Source organism: Brachyhypopomus gauderio, chromosome 12, assembly GCF_052324685.1.
Source record: "Brachyhypopomus gauderio isolate BG-103 chromosome 12, BGAUD_0.2, whole genome shotgun sequence".
NCBI lineage: Eukaryota > Metazoa > Chordata > Actinopteri > Gymnotiformes > Hypopomidae > Brachyhypopomus > Brachyhypopomus gauderio.
In genome coordinates, this window is record NC_135222.1 from 8,517,079 (window position 1) to 8,534,409 (window position 17,331).

The 17,331-nt window shown below is 40.5% G+C and overlaps 2 protein-coding genes across 2 annotated transcripts; one reads left to right on the forward strand and one right to left on the reverse strand.

The window, feature by feature from the left end:
* Nucleotides 1–845: 845 nt before the first annotated feature.
* On the reverse strand, nt 846–3,607 carry mrpl46 (mitochondrial ribosomal protein L46). The gene is made up of 4 exons (XM_077024852.1): nt 3,333–3,607; nt 2,182–2,383; nt 1,692–1,862; nt 846–1,488 (listed from the first exon to the last, which is right to left on the reverse strand). Exons 1-4 carry the CDS (start codon nt 3,576–3,578, stop codon nt 1,244–1,246), a joined length of 864 nt encoding a protein of 287 aa, XP_076880967.1. The 5' UTR covers nt 3,579–3,607; the 3' UTR covers nt 846–1,243.
* Nucleotides 3,608–3,811: 204 nt separating this feature from the next.
* mrps11 (mitochondrial ribosomal protein S11) lies at nt 3,812–13,685 on the forward strand. The gene is made up of 6 exons (XM_077024853.1): nt 3,812–4,016; nt 4,252–4,368; nt 5,820–5,918; nt 6,176–6,305; nt 7,364–7,429; nt 11,050–13,685. The coding sequence occupies exons 1-6, from the start codon at nt 3,916–3,918 to the stop codon at nt 11,155–11,157; spliced, it is 621 nt and encodes a 206-aa protein (XP_076880968.1). The 5' UTR covers nt 3,812–3,915; the 3' UTR covers nt 11,158–13,685.
* Nucleotides 13,686–17,331: the final 3,646 nt, after the last annotated feature.

The window sequence follows — 17,331 nt, forward strand, 5'->3', positions numbered from 1 at the left end:
TCTGTAGCCCAAGGATATGGAATGGAGTCAGAGAAGGATGAATCTATTAAAGCATCCAGCCATCCAGGACACAGGTGCCTACCTTTTAGGACTAAGCCTGCTATATCTAACTTTACGGCTTAGGCTGGACAGCACTTGTTTGCTTCGAGCTTGAACTTGCGCTGACCTGTTAATTCTCAGACGTCTATGTTTAGCTGGACCCAATGCACAGTGGGTGTTCACTGCAGTCAGCTGTCTGCTCTCTCTACAGTGCTGGGATTCAGGGAAGTACATGAATGAGCGTTATCAAAGAAAAATTTAGATATTAGAGGGAAATTAATACCTTCATACATTTATTATGTCGGAATCCTTCATAGAGCTTGCTTGCCAATGTCACATTTTTCAGATTTTACATGCTCGCGAGAGGTTTAAAAAATGTAAAGGTAACATAGACCTGCCGTAGAACTTTTGACATGCAGGACAGTCTTTCACTTTTAAACATGGGGGCAGGGGGGTATTTTATAAATTGTAAGTGGCTAGCCTACAAAATCAAATTAACTAAATAATTCAGTTCTGCTAATCCCCATTTGCGTACATTCAGCACTAAAGCCATTGACTGTTAGACACTTGAATGAAAGAGAGCCATGTGAAAAGTGCTAGGCCCAGTGTTCCTAGGCATTTAAGTTTGACAAGCAAGGAGTTTATGGTCTCAGTGGAAAAACCTAATAGAACACCACTTTCATCCTGATTTTTCTTGATCCGCCTCTCCTCAGTACTGCGTCTAACTACTGCCCCCTGGTGGTATTTTACTGAAGCTGTACCTGGTCAACACATTCAAGAAAAAAAAAGACTTTGCACACAATACAAAAGGGCTGGGTATTATATTTAATGTTGTGTATTACACATTTAGGCTCTGCAGCAACAGTGACGGTCATGGCAACCTGACATAATCCACAAAGGTCTGCAACAAAATTCAATGCAGCCCAATTTATTAGTCAGTCAGCCACATTCTGCCTACGACACCCCATTCATTTAATCAACCAATCAAACCGTGGACTTATTTAATCAGTTATGTCACGCTTGGTCACAGCACCATAACTGATTATGCCGAGCGAGCGGCCAAGAAACGGACTCGGACGTTGTGGTTCATATCAGGACAGAAGAGGTGCAGCCGTCCATTTTGTTGCCATTCCATTTATGAGGAGTTGGAAGACCTAGCGTCACATGTCCACGTGGGGACCACGTCCTTGGCACGTGTCCCACATTAGAGACTCAGGATGAAACGTCTGACCTGCTTCAGGTATTCTGGTTGGAGATAATCCTGCAACTCGTTTTTCCTCACCCATGCAAAAGTGTCCTGCACAGAGGAGCATCCGCCCCCCGAGAGCAGCGCCTTGAAGAAAAACACTTTGGCTCCCATCCTCTTCTCGCTGCGGACATTTTGGGGGAATTTGTATTTGTAAAAGCCGCAGGGGGCATTGCCAAGGAAGGTTGCCTTCAATTCTGCACCTACGCGAGTAAAGAAAGCAATAATGTACTTAAGATCAGACATGTTTTAAAATAATTTTAGCATCTAAATCAGACTGGAGCTTAGATATCACAGGATACTTTGGATATCAGGCCTCACTAACTTCAGTGGAAAGTCACTGGAAGTTAAAACTTCGGAGCTCCTGGTAGACTGGGCACGTAAAGGGAGGAGGAGGGAGTGATACCTGGCAGACCGGCGAGGGCACGCTCAGCTGTCTGTCTCAGGGTCTCTCCTGCCTCCCACTGCAGCTGAGGAAGGAGCCACACGTCCCGACTGCCAACTTCCTGCTTCACCAGGAGCACCAAGCTGTCTGCTAGGAAGCGCTCGGAGGAGCTCACATTTGTGGCGTCAGTGGCTATGGAACGTTCAGAGCACACACACAATGACAAATTAGCATTCTGTGGTGGATTGAGGTCATACATGCTAATATAGAACAGCTAAACAGTGACATTCTGGGAAGATGAATGAGCATGTTGACATTACGGTTGTGATTTGAGGGCACATTCAGAAAAAGAAGAGCACACTGGAGTAGCTTCTCATACAGACATGCAAAATGCTTAAAATGGCTTTCAGTGGGAACTCCACAATTATACTAGTCTACGATAATTAAACGTTCGCACTGCCATTTAGTGGTGCTTATGTAACCTCCGGTAGAAATATCATTCACAACACACCGTTCATCCTTAAAGCCGGTTGAAACTGCTTCAGTTTTTGCTCCCAAGTGTCCTCCAGATCCTGGGCTGTGATGATGTCCTGGCCTGCATAGTCTTCCTCCTCGTCCAAGTCACCGTCAGCCCCCTGTCTACGACTCAGGCGACTGGCGTCCATCAGAAGCCGGATTTCGTGGTCTGAAAGCATGCTTTTCTCCTGCTCTATCTAGAATAACCCAGAAAGTAACCAAGAATGCATGGATTTAAATGTAATACTGATCGGTCTTTGAGATGTAAATGTGATGGTTTTGCACTAGACTAATACCAGGCAGAAATGTTTTATAAATAGTGTCCAGAAACGTGATGCTAACAAATAAAAACATGACTTCAATTACAGTTTACTACAAACATCCCTAAACATAAAAATGGAAGGAATTCTCCCATTTGTTCATTATCACTTACAAATGGATTTGCAATTGAAATGTAGCTTTCTGGGACAGATTGTACTTGACAAATAGTACCACTAGACCAGAGAAACAGATATAGACAGTCAGATGCATCTCATAAGATTTTAGCTCATGAAAATCTTAACATCTTCATGACAGCAGTTAATACCACACTATTCACAGCTTATCCAAAAAGATGACCAAGTTACAGCTAGACCCAAACACTGCAGCAAGAGAACAAACACCACAAAGTCTAACATTATTACACTGGCTTCCAGGCTCTTCAGGAAAGATTCTGAAATACAACTACTGATTTTTAAACCATTGTATGGATCAGCATCACCAGGTCCACAGAACGGCCTGTCTCTGTATGTTACTGTTCTTTAAGATCCAGTAATACATGCTTCCTTAAAATATAAGAAAAATGGTAAAATAGCATTTTGGAAGCAGCTAAGAAATTAGTTGACACTTTTCATGATAAACTTACATCCAATAGGAATACCACTGCATTTATTCACTTTTTACATTCTAACATCATCACTATTTTATTCTAATTACTGATGTTTGTTTTATACCATGTTATTTGGGTTCCTCTTATTTTTATATTCGTGCCGCCTTTTTAAAATGTAAACCCTTTGTATTTTAATCTTATGTGAAGCACTTTAAACTTTATTTATGTATAAAAGTGATATATAAACCCAGTCTGAGCCCAGTGTGAATGAGCTTTACCTGCTGCAGTAGGTCCGAGAACTGCTCCTCAATTGGAGTCCGCTCTTGAGATATAACTGGGAGCCTTTGTAAACACACTGACCCATATAGAGCCCATGGAGAAGGCGAATTTACAGTCTGGAGTTGCTGAGCGCTCCATCGCTGTGTACACGAAGAGACATCGCGTACGCCACCATTTAATGTCCCTTTTCTCCCGATTATTTGCCACAGCGGTCGAGAAGCAGACCTCCAACAGGGCGCCGCCATTTTGGTCTTACATGCGTTCCCACAATGCAATGGTCACGCTTAGGCGAACAGGCTATTAAATTGTTTGGTGGGTGAGGATAAATACAATCATTTCGTTTGAGAATAAATATAGATATAAGAATTGTCGTGCTAATTGTCGGATTTAGTTACAAAATCATATTTATACAGATCACTTTTAAATGTACTTGCTAGATTCAGATTGTCAATGAACAGGAACAAAAATCCTGACGGTGTGTTCCCTTTGACTTGAAGCGAATGTAACATTCCGGATACACATGGCCCTCAATGTCATGCCGTTGTGTAGGTAGCGCACTAGTAACTTCTTGATCTACAACCTATGACAAGAAAGATGTACAAAATAAATTCTACGTTATCGAATCTCACAAGATGCGTATATCGGCAGCTTCTTGAGCCTTTAACTTCAACTGGGAGGACAGCGTAAGTGATCTGGTGCATCTAAGCTAGCTTAGGTACATCCGCGTAACTATTCCTGAACCGTAGCGAGCAACGCCAAATGAAGATGGCAGTTTTACTTTATGTTGATTTGTGCTGTTAACGTTGATCTAGTTAACAGTTAACGTTTACATATGCACGTTAGCTTACACGTCATTGCGGTATTCGTTCATGTGGATCAATATATTGAACTGACCGATCAATCGATCTGTTCTTGCAGCGCAGGTACAGGTGTTCGGGCATCGCGCCCGCTGGGTCTCAGTTCTGCACGTTTACAAGAGACCGAAACCCAGGACGTCACACCCACCAGCCCTGCAAAAGACCCGAAAGAGTTCAGGTGTGTCACTTTTTTTGTCTCTGAGAACACACCACTCAGATCACAAATATAGATGCAATAGAGGCTGTTAGTGACTAGGCAGTATGTGAAATTTCAGATTTAAAAGTATTTGCAACTGTATTGGGACAGAAATCGGGCAAGGCGCTGTGTATAACCTTCCTCTGGTTTTCCCAAATGTAGATCCTCTTGAAATAAATCTAACATTTTGGAAATTCTTTGCATGCAAAAGGGTGAAAAATGCAGGATGAGAGGACTGTAAGTAACAGGGTCTTGAAATTCACAGGTATCATGTCAGTCATATTAATCACATCCCTCTCATTCTCCTGTAAATAGCTTCACTGAGAATAGTGGAGCACCACAAAATTGGCACATTTGTTTTTTTATTTCACGTTCTGCATTTTTGTTATAAAGCTCTGAGATATGAATATATTTACACCTCATTATGCATAAGGGAAGCTTGGGGCTCTTTATAGTTCATTGCATATAGGTCGTTAAGTTCTGTAACTGTAATTTCTGCTGTGCATTTCCAGGATGCATTATTGTGACTGCTAGTAAAATGATGACTTTATTAAATTACTGCAGTGCATTTAGATGTTTTGTTGAGCGTCTTCTGGTTGTCTTGTGACAGTGCAACCTCCTTTTGGTAAAGCAAGGGGCATAAAATTACCAGAGTGCCAAGATACCAGTAGGTCTGAATGTCCTATATAGCTACAGCCTTTGTGTCCAGTGAAAAGGGGATCAAAATGGCATATTGAGCTACGGTTTATTAATAGGTTAATTGTTATTGCTCAGTACAAGTCCAAAGCTATGAAATGCACTTTGGAAGCTGGGGTCAGAGTGCATGGTCAGCCATAGGGTCTTGGTTAAGGGTCTTGATAAAGGGTCCGACAATGCCTGCATGGCAGAGCTGGAATTCAAACCAATAAATTTATTCAAAAAATAAATGAAAAGGCGAAGTACATTGGGCTTCAGGGCACATGCATATCATCCACAAGAGTGATTTTGCTATTGTTTGACTTCAATCCTGGAAGTTATCAATTTGTATAGTGTAAAAATAAGCTGTTTGATTAAAATCAATTTCATCAGTCAAACCAACATTTGACTGATGAAATTAGCCTTAAAATAGTTCTTTTAAGTCTGTGACTGAAATGTCTAGTGTTAAGTCATAGTGACATTTTTATTGTAGTTCTCTCTCTCCTCTATTCTGATGAAATGTTATATATTTGTGTTTCCCATACCCTGCAGACCTTCTCATCTTGTATTAATATATAATGAACATAATCATATTGAATGTGATCTATATTAAAATAGCTTTTGATTAGAGTAGCTCCACACTTATTTAGTGGTTATAAAACCAAGTGTATACGTTTGGTGTTATGTGAAGCAGGAGTCTACAGAAGTTTTCTTTCACAGTGCTGTCTGATTCTCATTTTCTTGTCTCTACTCCACAGTCATTACCCACCCTTTCCTGGTCAGGACACTGCTTTGAGGTGGGGTGGTAAAAGATTTGAAGAATTGCCAATAGTTCACATAAAAGCCACCTACAACAAGTAAGCTTTTCATTTTAAGCACGTGTGCTTAAAAAAAAAAAACTCCACCGCTCACAACATATGTAATTTGCTGTATGCTCATTTGAGACATTTGTCTTGCTTTTTAATTGAGTATCTAGTGAACTGTAGTAAAAACAGATGAAAGTACATTTGCTTTCTTTTTGAGTCTGGGGTTGAACATGGGCAAAATGAACGGAATATGAAGGCAGTGTTTGGAGATTGGTGGGTTCTGATCAGATCCTCGTTGTTCTCTGTAGCACACACATCCAGCTGACGGACCCTGCGGGCCAGTACATGGCCAGAACTTCGTGTGGAACAGAGGGCTTCCGCAATGCAAAGAAGTCCACACCCATCGCAGCACAGACCGCTGGGTTATCCGCCGCTACTGTAAGACCCGCTATGTCGCTACAGGATTACAGTTAATGTTTTCTTTTTTTTTATCCAAGTGAAGAAATGTACGGTCTACACACGGTCAAGGAAATGATTAACGAGCTTGACACTCATCATACACACACAAAATACTTTGTAAGAAAGATCATGGAAATCATAAGTGGAAAGAATCTTTCACAATGGGTTCGTGACATTGTGATTAGGTAGGCAGGTAAAATGGAACAGAAGATTTAATTTACATTTGACATTGTAAATGCTGTCAGGAAACAATTCTTGCTTCATTCGTTCACTCTCTTTCTGAGGCTTTGCATTAGCGTTTTATAACATGTTCTCAACTTCTCTAATTAGCGCGGTTTTTGGTGTGCAGCGTCTGTGCAGTGCTGTCCACTAGATGGCAGCACTGTTCCTTTTAGTAATAAGGAAGCGTGCGTTTGCCCTCTACCATTGGATTATTGTTGGTTCAGTGTAGTTTTCATTTTGGATGACAGCAATTACATATGGTTCTGTGTCTTACTTATTTACAAAGTAATGAATTAGTCAAACGCCACATTAAAATCTTAATCATTTATGGACCTGTTGAGCATTGCATATCCACCTGCCATCTACCTTTATGCAACAGGATGTGATTCTCTTCACATCACAAGTGTAATTGTTCAGTCGAGTATGTCCGGCACCGTTTATTTTTCATAATTGGAAAAGTTTTCTGTGCGTTCACTCATGCACCGACAATTTGACTAAGGGACAGAAATATCGCTTACGTATTTAAGTTCATGTTTATCCTTCGCCCTCTGTGTTACCTCTCCGCTCCCCTCGTAATTTCATCAGCATCTGCTGTGAGGAAGTTAATGAGAAGCCCGCCTGGTGGCACTATGGATAATAACTGCATGACTGTATTCTTATAGCCATTTATTTACTGCCTGGACACGAGCGCTATCATCTAAATCAGTATTTTTGCGGAGCCCTCACAACGCAGCCCCCTGCAATTCTGTTTTTCTGCACTCATTTATTAGGCCTTAATAGAACAAGTGCATCTCTGTCTGCTTGTGCTTCTGCAGAAGGCTCAAGAGAAGGGGGTGACATTCGTCCGTGTGGTGATCAAAGGACTAGGCCCAGGACGCTTGGTGAGTTCATCACATTCTGGCCTTCACTGTTCAAACCCTACGTATGTTAATATTATATTATATTCATTAACATATTTAACTGTGGCGAAAGCATAAAGAAAATTACTGTAGGTTTTTGCCGTCCAAATAAACAATGTAGCAATTCAATAAGATTTAAAAATATAAATTAAAAATACTTACAATTTGCTTTACCCACTGTTCAATTCCCTATGATCCATTGTTGATTGATTTTATAGTGTGTTATCAGAATCAGTGTTCAAAATTGGATGGAAATTCCAAGCCATCATTTAAAGTCCCACGTAGGTAATTAGCTTTCATCCAAGGTCCACAAAGTCACTGTACACTATGTCAAAACAGGAAGCATAGACAATAAATGCATTAGTCATGCATTTGACAGGTACGTTTGGAGAAGGAGGTGGGAAAAGTGTGAACATGATGATTTTTTACAAATCTGCAGTGTAATTTAATAAATCAAGTTGCTGCAACAATATAACAATTTTGTCTCGACTAAAGCATCTTTCTGCAGAACCTTTAGCCAGTTTGCTTCATAAAATCCAAAACCAGGACCTGTCAGTGGAAATAATACCACACATACATGAGTAAATTTGATAGTTCTTCTTTGAATGAAGATGATTTTAGTGGACGGCTAGCACAATAAGAGGAAGGCCAAGAACACTAATATAGTATAAGTGTACAAAACATGAGTACAAAATAAGAGTTTTGGATGGTCCACCACATATGTCTGAGAATCGAAGATCTGTGAAAGGAGGGGAGGGGGGGTGCAGAAGAGAAATCGGCCGCCGTCGAAAGCTTTTAGAAATGCCAGAAGAGAATCCCCAGTGGCTCGGCAGGGTAAAGGAATGATGAAAGACTAAAAGAAGGGTGTGGCCGGAGACGAATGCAGTTTCTGAGCTCCACAGCTGGACAGTAATGTTGTACCATTGTTTGTACTATTTACCAGCTCTGCATGATTTGAAAAGGCTCCTTGATTGCAGGGCTAAGAGAAAGCTTGTCAGCGCTAAGTCAAAAACGCGCTTATAGCACATGAACTGTGCAGAATCGTTTTGAAATTACGGCTCATTTTGTTCTCGTTCACCCTGTTTTAGGGGGCCTTTTATTTTGCTTTGCGTGTTGTGGCTCTTTTATTGGTCAGGTGGGCTTTAATGCGTTTGGCATTCACAGAGTCAGCGGTAATTGCAGGCTTTGTGTTTGTTTCTGGGGTTGCTGGTGTCTGACATTGTGAAGAAGTGTCAATGAAAATGGAGCATGCTGCCATGAGCAAAATAACCAGAAACAAATTAATCAGAGAAAGAGTGACATTAGGCTCGCCAAATCGACCAGGAGGAGAGCGAATCTGCTAGTGACCTACGGTGACGGAGGAAGGACTGTAGACCAAGGTCGACTACCTCGGTGCATGTTGGACGAAGCCTTTCAGTTGAAAAGAAAAACCTTCCCATGCCGGGGGCAAAAGATCACAACTGGAGAGTCTGTACCACAAGATGAAAACCTCTAATAAATCACACGAATGGTACAATCAATGGCGGGATCCAGACGAGGAGTGTATTCAGGAAATGGGGTTGGATGAATGTGTGCAAATCAGCCTGCAACAGAAATGGTGGGAATCTGAAAACAAGGCGGGTGGGTGGGGTGGGGGGGGGGGGGGTGACACTGCTTGGGCATGTATGCATCCCACTGCAGTTGGCTTCCAACAGTGACAGCAAGATGGATTCTGTGATCTGCCAAAAAAAACCCCAAAACAAAAAGGTTTTGGTTCATGCGGAAACACAGGGGCCCTGAAAGCAAAGTCTCAGTCAGTCAGTCAGTCTCTCTCTCTCTATCTCTCTCTCTCTCTCTCTCTCTCTCTCTCTCAGACAGAACTGAGCAAGGCTGAAGGCTAGCCTGTATTAGCCAGTACATATTTTGAATGCCATTACAGAGGGTGATTCTTATGTCCAACATGATCACCAGCCTTTTTTAATGTTCTGGGTTTTTTTTATTTTGTTTGTTTATTAATTTTTAAATGCCCCTATACCCTACCCATCCTGATGAAGCATATACATATTTTTCTCTTTATTACAATTACTGCAGCTGTCTGCAATAATGCTACTATAGCCAGTGAAGAAAACACATTACATAGATTAGACATCATCGTTGCTCCAGCGTGTCTTTGACCTTGAACATTGGTGAAAGAAAGCTAGTCTGTTTAAAAGTGTTTTCAGGTCTATGACTAACATCTTGTAAATGAACAAGGGACATAGAGATTTGCTTGTTTCCATTTAATTTGTTTTAAAGCCAGGTTAGATTAGACTTTCTATTTGTACCAGCTTGCCTGTGGAATGCAGCTAAGTGAACAAAAACGTTTTTTCACTCATGAAAGTATGGAGAATTTGCAAATGAATAAGCTTACTTAACTGGATCAACATGTGCCCCTTGTCTTGTAGGCTGTGCATGTTTGACATGTGCTAAGGTAGCGTTATGGTAAAGTTAAAGATTTAAGGTAATGTAAAATTCTGTTTGCACTAGGCATCAATTTGTTATTGCAGTAGGTGCATGAGACATTAGTGCCAAGTGTAACCTTACGGTGTTGAATCACAGGCCCCAGGTGAGATTAAAAGCTCTCACTGGTCTTACTGCACTAAAACTGGGAAAAAAAAAATTTGATTGTATTCTCATTACTTGCCACTATATAACCACCATGTTCTCTTGTACTAATCTATGTGTAAGATTGTGATCATACCTTTGTTCCAGTACTTTAGATGAGTTTAAATATAAAAATGTTTATATGATTTTAGCTGACACTGCTTAACTTAAAAGATTGCAGGCAGTAGCATAGACAGGGCCACCTGACACTGGCACTGACCCCTATAGTGTTTAGTTAACCAAAACCATGGTCAGATTGGCATAATCTATCCCCTGGCATAACATAAATCTCAGTGCTTGCCTACAAGGCCGATGCTAATACAGTCTGAGAGTAAGCACTGACTCTGTGCTTTGCAGTAGATTATTACACTGTGAAGTGTTAGCTGGGAGAGGGCATGGAGGAAGTGTGGGAGTGTGGCTCCTTTTAGCCACGCCGGCGGGAAAGGGGAAGCTTCAAGTATTATGCGTTCAAGAAACACAATGCATTCCGGAGCCACGATGCATTCCAGAATCACAACGCATTCCAGAATCACAACGCGTTCTAGAAGCACAATGCATTCCGGAAGCACAATGCTTTTTAAGTATTCATAAGGTTAGAAATGATTGCATGTAGGAGGCCTGTAGCTACAGTACTTCCTAGATTGGTGGATGGTATCTAGATGTATGTTTACAGGAGAACATGGTGGTTAACTACTGGGTACCATCTGGAAAACAACTGTGCTTTATGTTGTTAATATAACTAGCATTGTGAGTTTTGTCAAATGTGTTTACATCAACATAACAGTTTTACATGGGCCCTCAAATGTCTTTTACATACCTCAAGTGTCTAGAGCAATTTTCATACCTATACAGCCAATGTATGAGAGCACATTTTTTCATTCTAGGTTTTGGAGATAATGTAAAGTGCAAAAATAAAGACCAACATGTGTATGTCATTTTACATCCATTTCACTTTTCTGTTTCTGTTTTCCTGTGTGCAGTCTGCCATTAAAGGGTTAACCTTGGGAGGACTCGAGGTTGTTTCCATTACTGACAACACCCCGGTTCCACACAATGGCTGTCGCCCCCGTAAAGCTCGGAGGATATAAACCCCGGTAATCCAGTCAGTGTGTGGGGAGAGCGTCAGTGGCCGTCTGTGGTCTCGCTGGAGGAGCCAAGTGTCCCAATCACACTGGGAGTCTTTCAGCTTAATGTGCTAGGATGAAAGCCTTGATCATTTCATTTGAACAGTATGATGTCTCTTCATATATCTGTGTAAGCAGAATTAGCTTTTGGATTTGTGGTTGCCATTTTTAAATGTTAAACTGTTGCTGAAAGAATTAAAAGTTATGATGACCATTTTCCCCCTTAACATTAAAGTGCATTTGTGGAACATTTTGGGATTTTTTTTTTTTTTTTTTTGGTTGTTGTTTTTGGTTTTTTTTGGGGGGGGGGTTTTACATGTCATAAAGACATTAATCACTGTCATGAATGTGCAGGCTATGGGAAATGAGGTCATTTTTAAATCAAGCTTTTCAGCTTTGTTCGTGTTGAACAATGGAACATGTCAGTCTAATGTGCACTTGAGGATGTATCATTTTTTTTTATCATCAATGGTATTAGATATGTCAGTTCCACCTTCCAAGTCTGCCCCTGTCTGGTGCGACGGGCGCTGTGCCGCACAGCTCCCTATAAATAAATGGACTCTTGTAAGGTTAGTGCCCTTTCTTAGCATTACATCAGGTGCCTCGTTGCCATGACGACGGCAATTAGCAGGAACTCGGGGAGACGGTTGAATACGAGCCTGTCCCTAGTACCCATAGCAACCAAGGTCAGGCCTGCAATGCACATCTGCTTTCTGTGTCGGCGAGAGTGCTAAAGGCTACGGGGCTCGGGGAGAAAGGCGGCGTGCGCAGAAGGCCAGTTCCAAAACCTCCTGGTCCTGCCGTTCAGCCCCAGGCCCTTATTAAGACCCCTTTTAAAGGAGCAGTTAGTATTTAGTACAACAAAGAGGTCTTAAAGGAGGGAGCGGGGAGCATGCCGTCTTCGCCACATGCACAGAAGTATGAAGGCAGGAGTAACGATCCTGACGAGCGTTAGAAATGGGCTTGCGCTTCACGTTGGGGTTTTAATTTTTTTTTGGTCGAATCAAATCATTTGGCTAATGGCCAGCAGAAGTATGCTCTTTAAGGATCAGTGGATGTCTGCTGATGTTGATGGGAAAAAAGGGATGTAGCTATGTTTGTTTTTTCCCTCCCCACACACACACACTGTGTTCGTTGAAACATATGAAGCAGACCAGTGTTTGAACACACTTGTACTTAGCATTAGCTCTGTGGCTTGTACCATAGCTGTACTGCACAGCACAGTGCCTGTTTTGATGATACGACATGATGTCCTCTGTCTAATTTGTAGCAAGTGTTTTCAGTCACGCCTTTAGGCAGCAGTGGTTGGCTAAGCAGGAGAGAACCCGCCCATAAGTATCACAGCCCAGCTGCAGTGTCCTTATACCTCATAATTACAGCTTTCAAAACTCAAGAGTCTCCGCATCCCAATTTGAATGACCTTTTCCTTATAAACTTGGGAACTCCTCATTGTCCAATTAATATCTAGATGACTTGTTTCAAGCTATTCTGTCTATGTGTAGTCACTGAAAATTCACAGTTCACTATTAACATTTGCTACAAGGCAAATGCGATGTTGATTATGTATACTATTTCTAATGTAAAACTGCTATTAAGAGTTTTCTACAAGTATAATGGAAAGGGTGAATATCACAAAAAAATGTCTTTTCAAATCAAGTTCTCGCCACAGTGTGTTTTAAGTGTGTTGCCAAAAGGTAATTGAATTGCCATTGTATGTGTTGATGAGGTTTAAGGAAATTAACAATGATTGGATCACTAAAAATCATTAATTCAAATGAACAAATCAGTTAAATGTTTAGTTTTAGTTTTTTAGTTAAACTAAATTTAAATAGAAAAATCAAGAAAACTATGAACACAAACCAGGGGTCACTACTGAATCCACTTTGCTTCTTGAAAGTTCGAAGAGCAGTAGAACATAATTTACATCATTAATAAACCACAAAATGCGAGGTTTGATTATTTTTCTTTGCTTCAGAAATAGTTGTCTGAAGAACGTTGTTCTCCGATGGAGAAATGCCTCTCGAACATGGCTTAAGGGTGAAACGTTTGAAAGGTTATTATGTAATTAGAACCTAAGACCCTCTTTTGTTTTTAATTGAAGTACCCCATAAATCTGCCTCTCCTGCATTACGAAAGCAAGACAAAGCAGTTGCACTAAAATTATTAAGTCCTTTTTATGTTTTTCTGATTTGTGGCACACAGGTGTAATCAGACATAGTGTGGAAATGACAGTAAAAAGTCAATACAAACACTGTGTTAGAAAAGTTGACTAAACTTCATGATGTTGGTTATGTCTCAGTTGACTTTTACTTATTATGCTAATGATATTAGCTATTACTTTTGCTAAGACATAAGATGTTTTTACTTTGATTTCCTTGCCATCAGAACATACCTAGCTTTTTTGCTTTATGAACATGGTATATGATATTTCATTACAATGGTTGTCATTTGTACTTGCATATAAAGATTATCAATGTATGCTTCAAATACTACTTATGGTCTGACTCTAATAAGGGCTCAGAAACATGTTTGACCTCAGACCTCAGCAATCCTTGGAGATATAATGAGAGTTGTTGAGGAATCCATTTGCGCCATTATAATCAAACATATTCATACCACTAAGTACGCCCTGCAGTGTTAAACATGGATTTTGCAACCATTATGAACATTTTCCATTTAATTGTAGCTGCTTATTTAGAGGAGGTCATCATATGGAAGGCACATATTTTCCCCGAAATGAATTTGAAATTGCAAATAATTCTTTGAGCAATTATGTGTTCTGTCTCTACCCCCATTGTGATATTTGGTGATATTAATGGCATGTCCTCATCCTCTGTTTTAGTTGGCTGTGGGGGTGGAGGGGGGTACAACTGATTGATGCCTCTCCCATGAGACTTTGCAACATGTTCCGGAACAGCCTAAATGAAACCAACATAGCCTAAATAAAAGGCTGTAGTGGAGAGGTATCTGTAGGGTGGTCAGTTCTACTGCGGACTTCTGCACTGTATGTTTTATAAAAAGCATGTTTTAAAAAATCCAAAAACTAAAGGCACAGCAGAGAGAATGAACACATTAAAAGCAGGAAAGGCAGCTTCATGTTTGGCCTTGAGTGCTGGATAATGGCCTTCCAATTATCCCTGTTCGAAGGGATCTAGACTTAGTTGTAATTTTCTGTAATAGCAGGCTTGGAACATGGAGGGGGAGCTGCAGTTAAAAAAATGTGTGAGAAGACCAGGAGTTGTGCTAAGTGGATTGGAGGATATTTTGTGGTTGTGCCTTTTCTCCTTTTTCTTTATTCCTTTTTTTTTGGGGGGGGGGGGGGGGGTACATGGCCATTGGACTTTGTCCATTGTCCTTGTGGACATACTGAGGTCTTAATCTGCCAGTAGCTGCCTCAGCCTGGAGGATCTTGAAGATGAGAGTTTCCCTTTTTTGTTTTCCTTCATATTTTGCCTAATATTCGTCCTACTCCACGGCCAAGCTTTTAGCAACCACCAACGAAGGGGCATTTTGAAAATGGAATTGGGGGGAGTCGGGTTTGGGGGGGGGGGGGGGGGGGGTGTGAATGGAGAGATTTGAATGCTCATTGGCTATTCAGTCAAGAAGGCCAGAACCCACTTGAGGTCCATTTGGGTGCTCTTACCTGCCTTGCTGTGTTGAATAGCACTTTTGTTCTACAGGAGAAGAGACTGGAAGAATGGTAGAGCACTCGGGTCTACATTGGTAAGCATGCCTAAAGCTTTTCAGATACAGTATAACAAGTTCTGAAGACATACAAAGGCTATATTAAACCCAGGGACATGGGCTGCTAAATGTTCCCGCCCTTGCCATTACATGATTGGGTAGTTTGTAAAGCAGCTCTACAAAGACAAAAGATTTTTTCTTTGCGGATTAATCAGTCCACAACACAGGGATGAGTTAATGAAATAGAAAATGCTTGGTGTTTTCTTAACAAATGTAATGTTTATTTGAATGAATATTAATGTTTTTTGAATTATCTTGCTTTTTTGAGAATTTAAACCATGCCATAAATTACATTAGAATAATTGTACATTATTTTGTTGTAATCATATTTTATAGCAAATTGTTAGGACACAAACAACTGTAAATGTTTTTTTAAAAGCCTTTTGTCAACTGTTAACCCAGAGGCAGGGAATGTAGACTGTGAAAGGCACTGGCAGAAACAAACAAACCTCTCTACATAGCATTTGGTTTGACTAAAAAGTCCAACGAGGGATTGCTTGGATGATTAGCCATCAATGTGACAGGCTTCTGTTGCTTAGGAACATGACTATTCTGCCTTAATTGTCGCTTCACTTGGTCCGCTCCAAACAGCTTCAAATTGACAGCAGTTGTAATTTCCCTTCTAAATATGAATGTTTAGCACACACAGAATCATCTGTTGTCCTCATTTCATACACATTCCCTTTTTATGCTACCTTGTGTGATTCGATGATTATTTTTATTTTTTCAGGACATAACTCACATCCCTGCTTGCTTACATGGGATGTCCTGACACTCCCTGACAAAACATTTCTCTGAGTACTTATTGCTCCCTGATGCTGGTTGCCATGGTTACTTCCCAGTGCCAAAGGAAAAGGGGAGATGGGGGGAGAGACAGAGCAAGCAGGTGACTGCCTGTGCTAGCTGTGTGTAATTTTGTTAGTGAATCAGTGTTTTGGGGGGGGGGCTAGCAAGGACCTGTGTGTGTGTGGGAGAGAGGGGTGGAGTGCGTGTGTGTGTGTGTGTGTGTGTGTGTGTGTGCGCGCGCGTGTGTGTGTGTGTGTGTGTGTGTGTGTGTGTTATGTGTCTGTGAAGGAGAGTTTGGAAAAAACATCATGTCAGGGAGTTGGAACAGAATTCACACGTAATGCAATGTGTTTTGGGTCCACTAGAGGGCCACAAGTCAATGTCAACTGCGTAAAAAAAAGCATTAAATGGATGTTTTGATTCAATCTTATGGGAACCTTCTAAAACTAATATTAAAGAAACGCACCAATGGACTTTAAATATTGGTTATTTTGGTCTTTAGTGTTTTTACTGATTCCTGTTGCCTAATATGTAAATGGAGGCATTGATCCAGGAGCCAAACTCTGACATAGTAGTGTAGTTATGATAACTGTAGTATGTAGTGTGTGTGTGTGTGACTGACTGAGTGAGTGACTGAGTGACAGAAAGAGAGAGAGAGAGAGAGAGAGATAATGAGTTTTAGAGTTTTATCAGTTAGCCACACATGAAGCTGGAATCCACCCATTGACTATTGTGTTATTTTGATTTATTTGAATTCTCTGATCTTATATCACATACTTCTAACAGACTAATACATTAAATGTATGAAACAACTTGTCGTAGTACACGTTTTTGCTCAGAATCACTTACCAACTTAATAATTACTGCTTTGATATACATTAGACATTTTACAAATAATTTCACTGTACTCTTCTAAGAAGTAAACACAGAACAACCATGAGTATTACACCACTACAAAAAGGTTATTTAAGTGTTCAGGTAAGGTGCATCAAATCATGTATTTGCGAACATCTAAAGATCTATTATAATTGGCTTTAAATAACTTTTTATTCACTGCTATTGACTAATTGTTGCATATTCTACATATGCTCTTAATCTAGAAATAGATCACAGATTCACAATTCATTAGAAATGCATCTTGTATCATAGATTTTTTGTTATTTGAACCATTTCTAACATTACTTAGCCTTTCACTTTTTGTCTTTCAAAAACTTCCTGAGGGACTCTTGTTATGAAAGTGCTTTTTTTATTATTATTATTATTATTTTAATAATGGTTACGTCATGCTCGTGAAATTGACAGGCCACCTGTCGGTCGAACGGATCTCGCCTTTAAGAAGCAGCGTTAGAATGAAAACTGGAACTGTTCACAGCACATGGTGCTGAAGAAGTCAGAACATGCGGCAGCAATTAGTATCAGAGCACGCTATTGCCAGACAGGCATAACACGAGCCAAAAACGCATGCTGCTCCATAAGATTCATCACATAGTGGAAGGACGAGAGAATGTTCAATGAAATTTGAACTTCATTTGGACAACCATTGCTGGACGAGGTTTCGTCGAACAAGAACGTCTTCGAACAACGTTTACACAGTGTGTATTCCGCCTT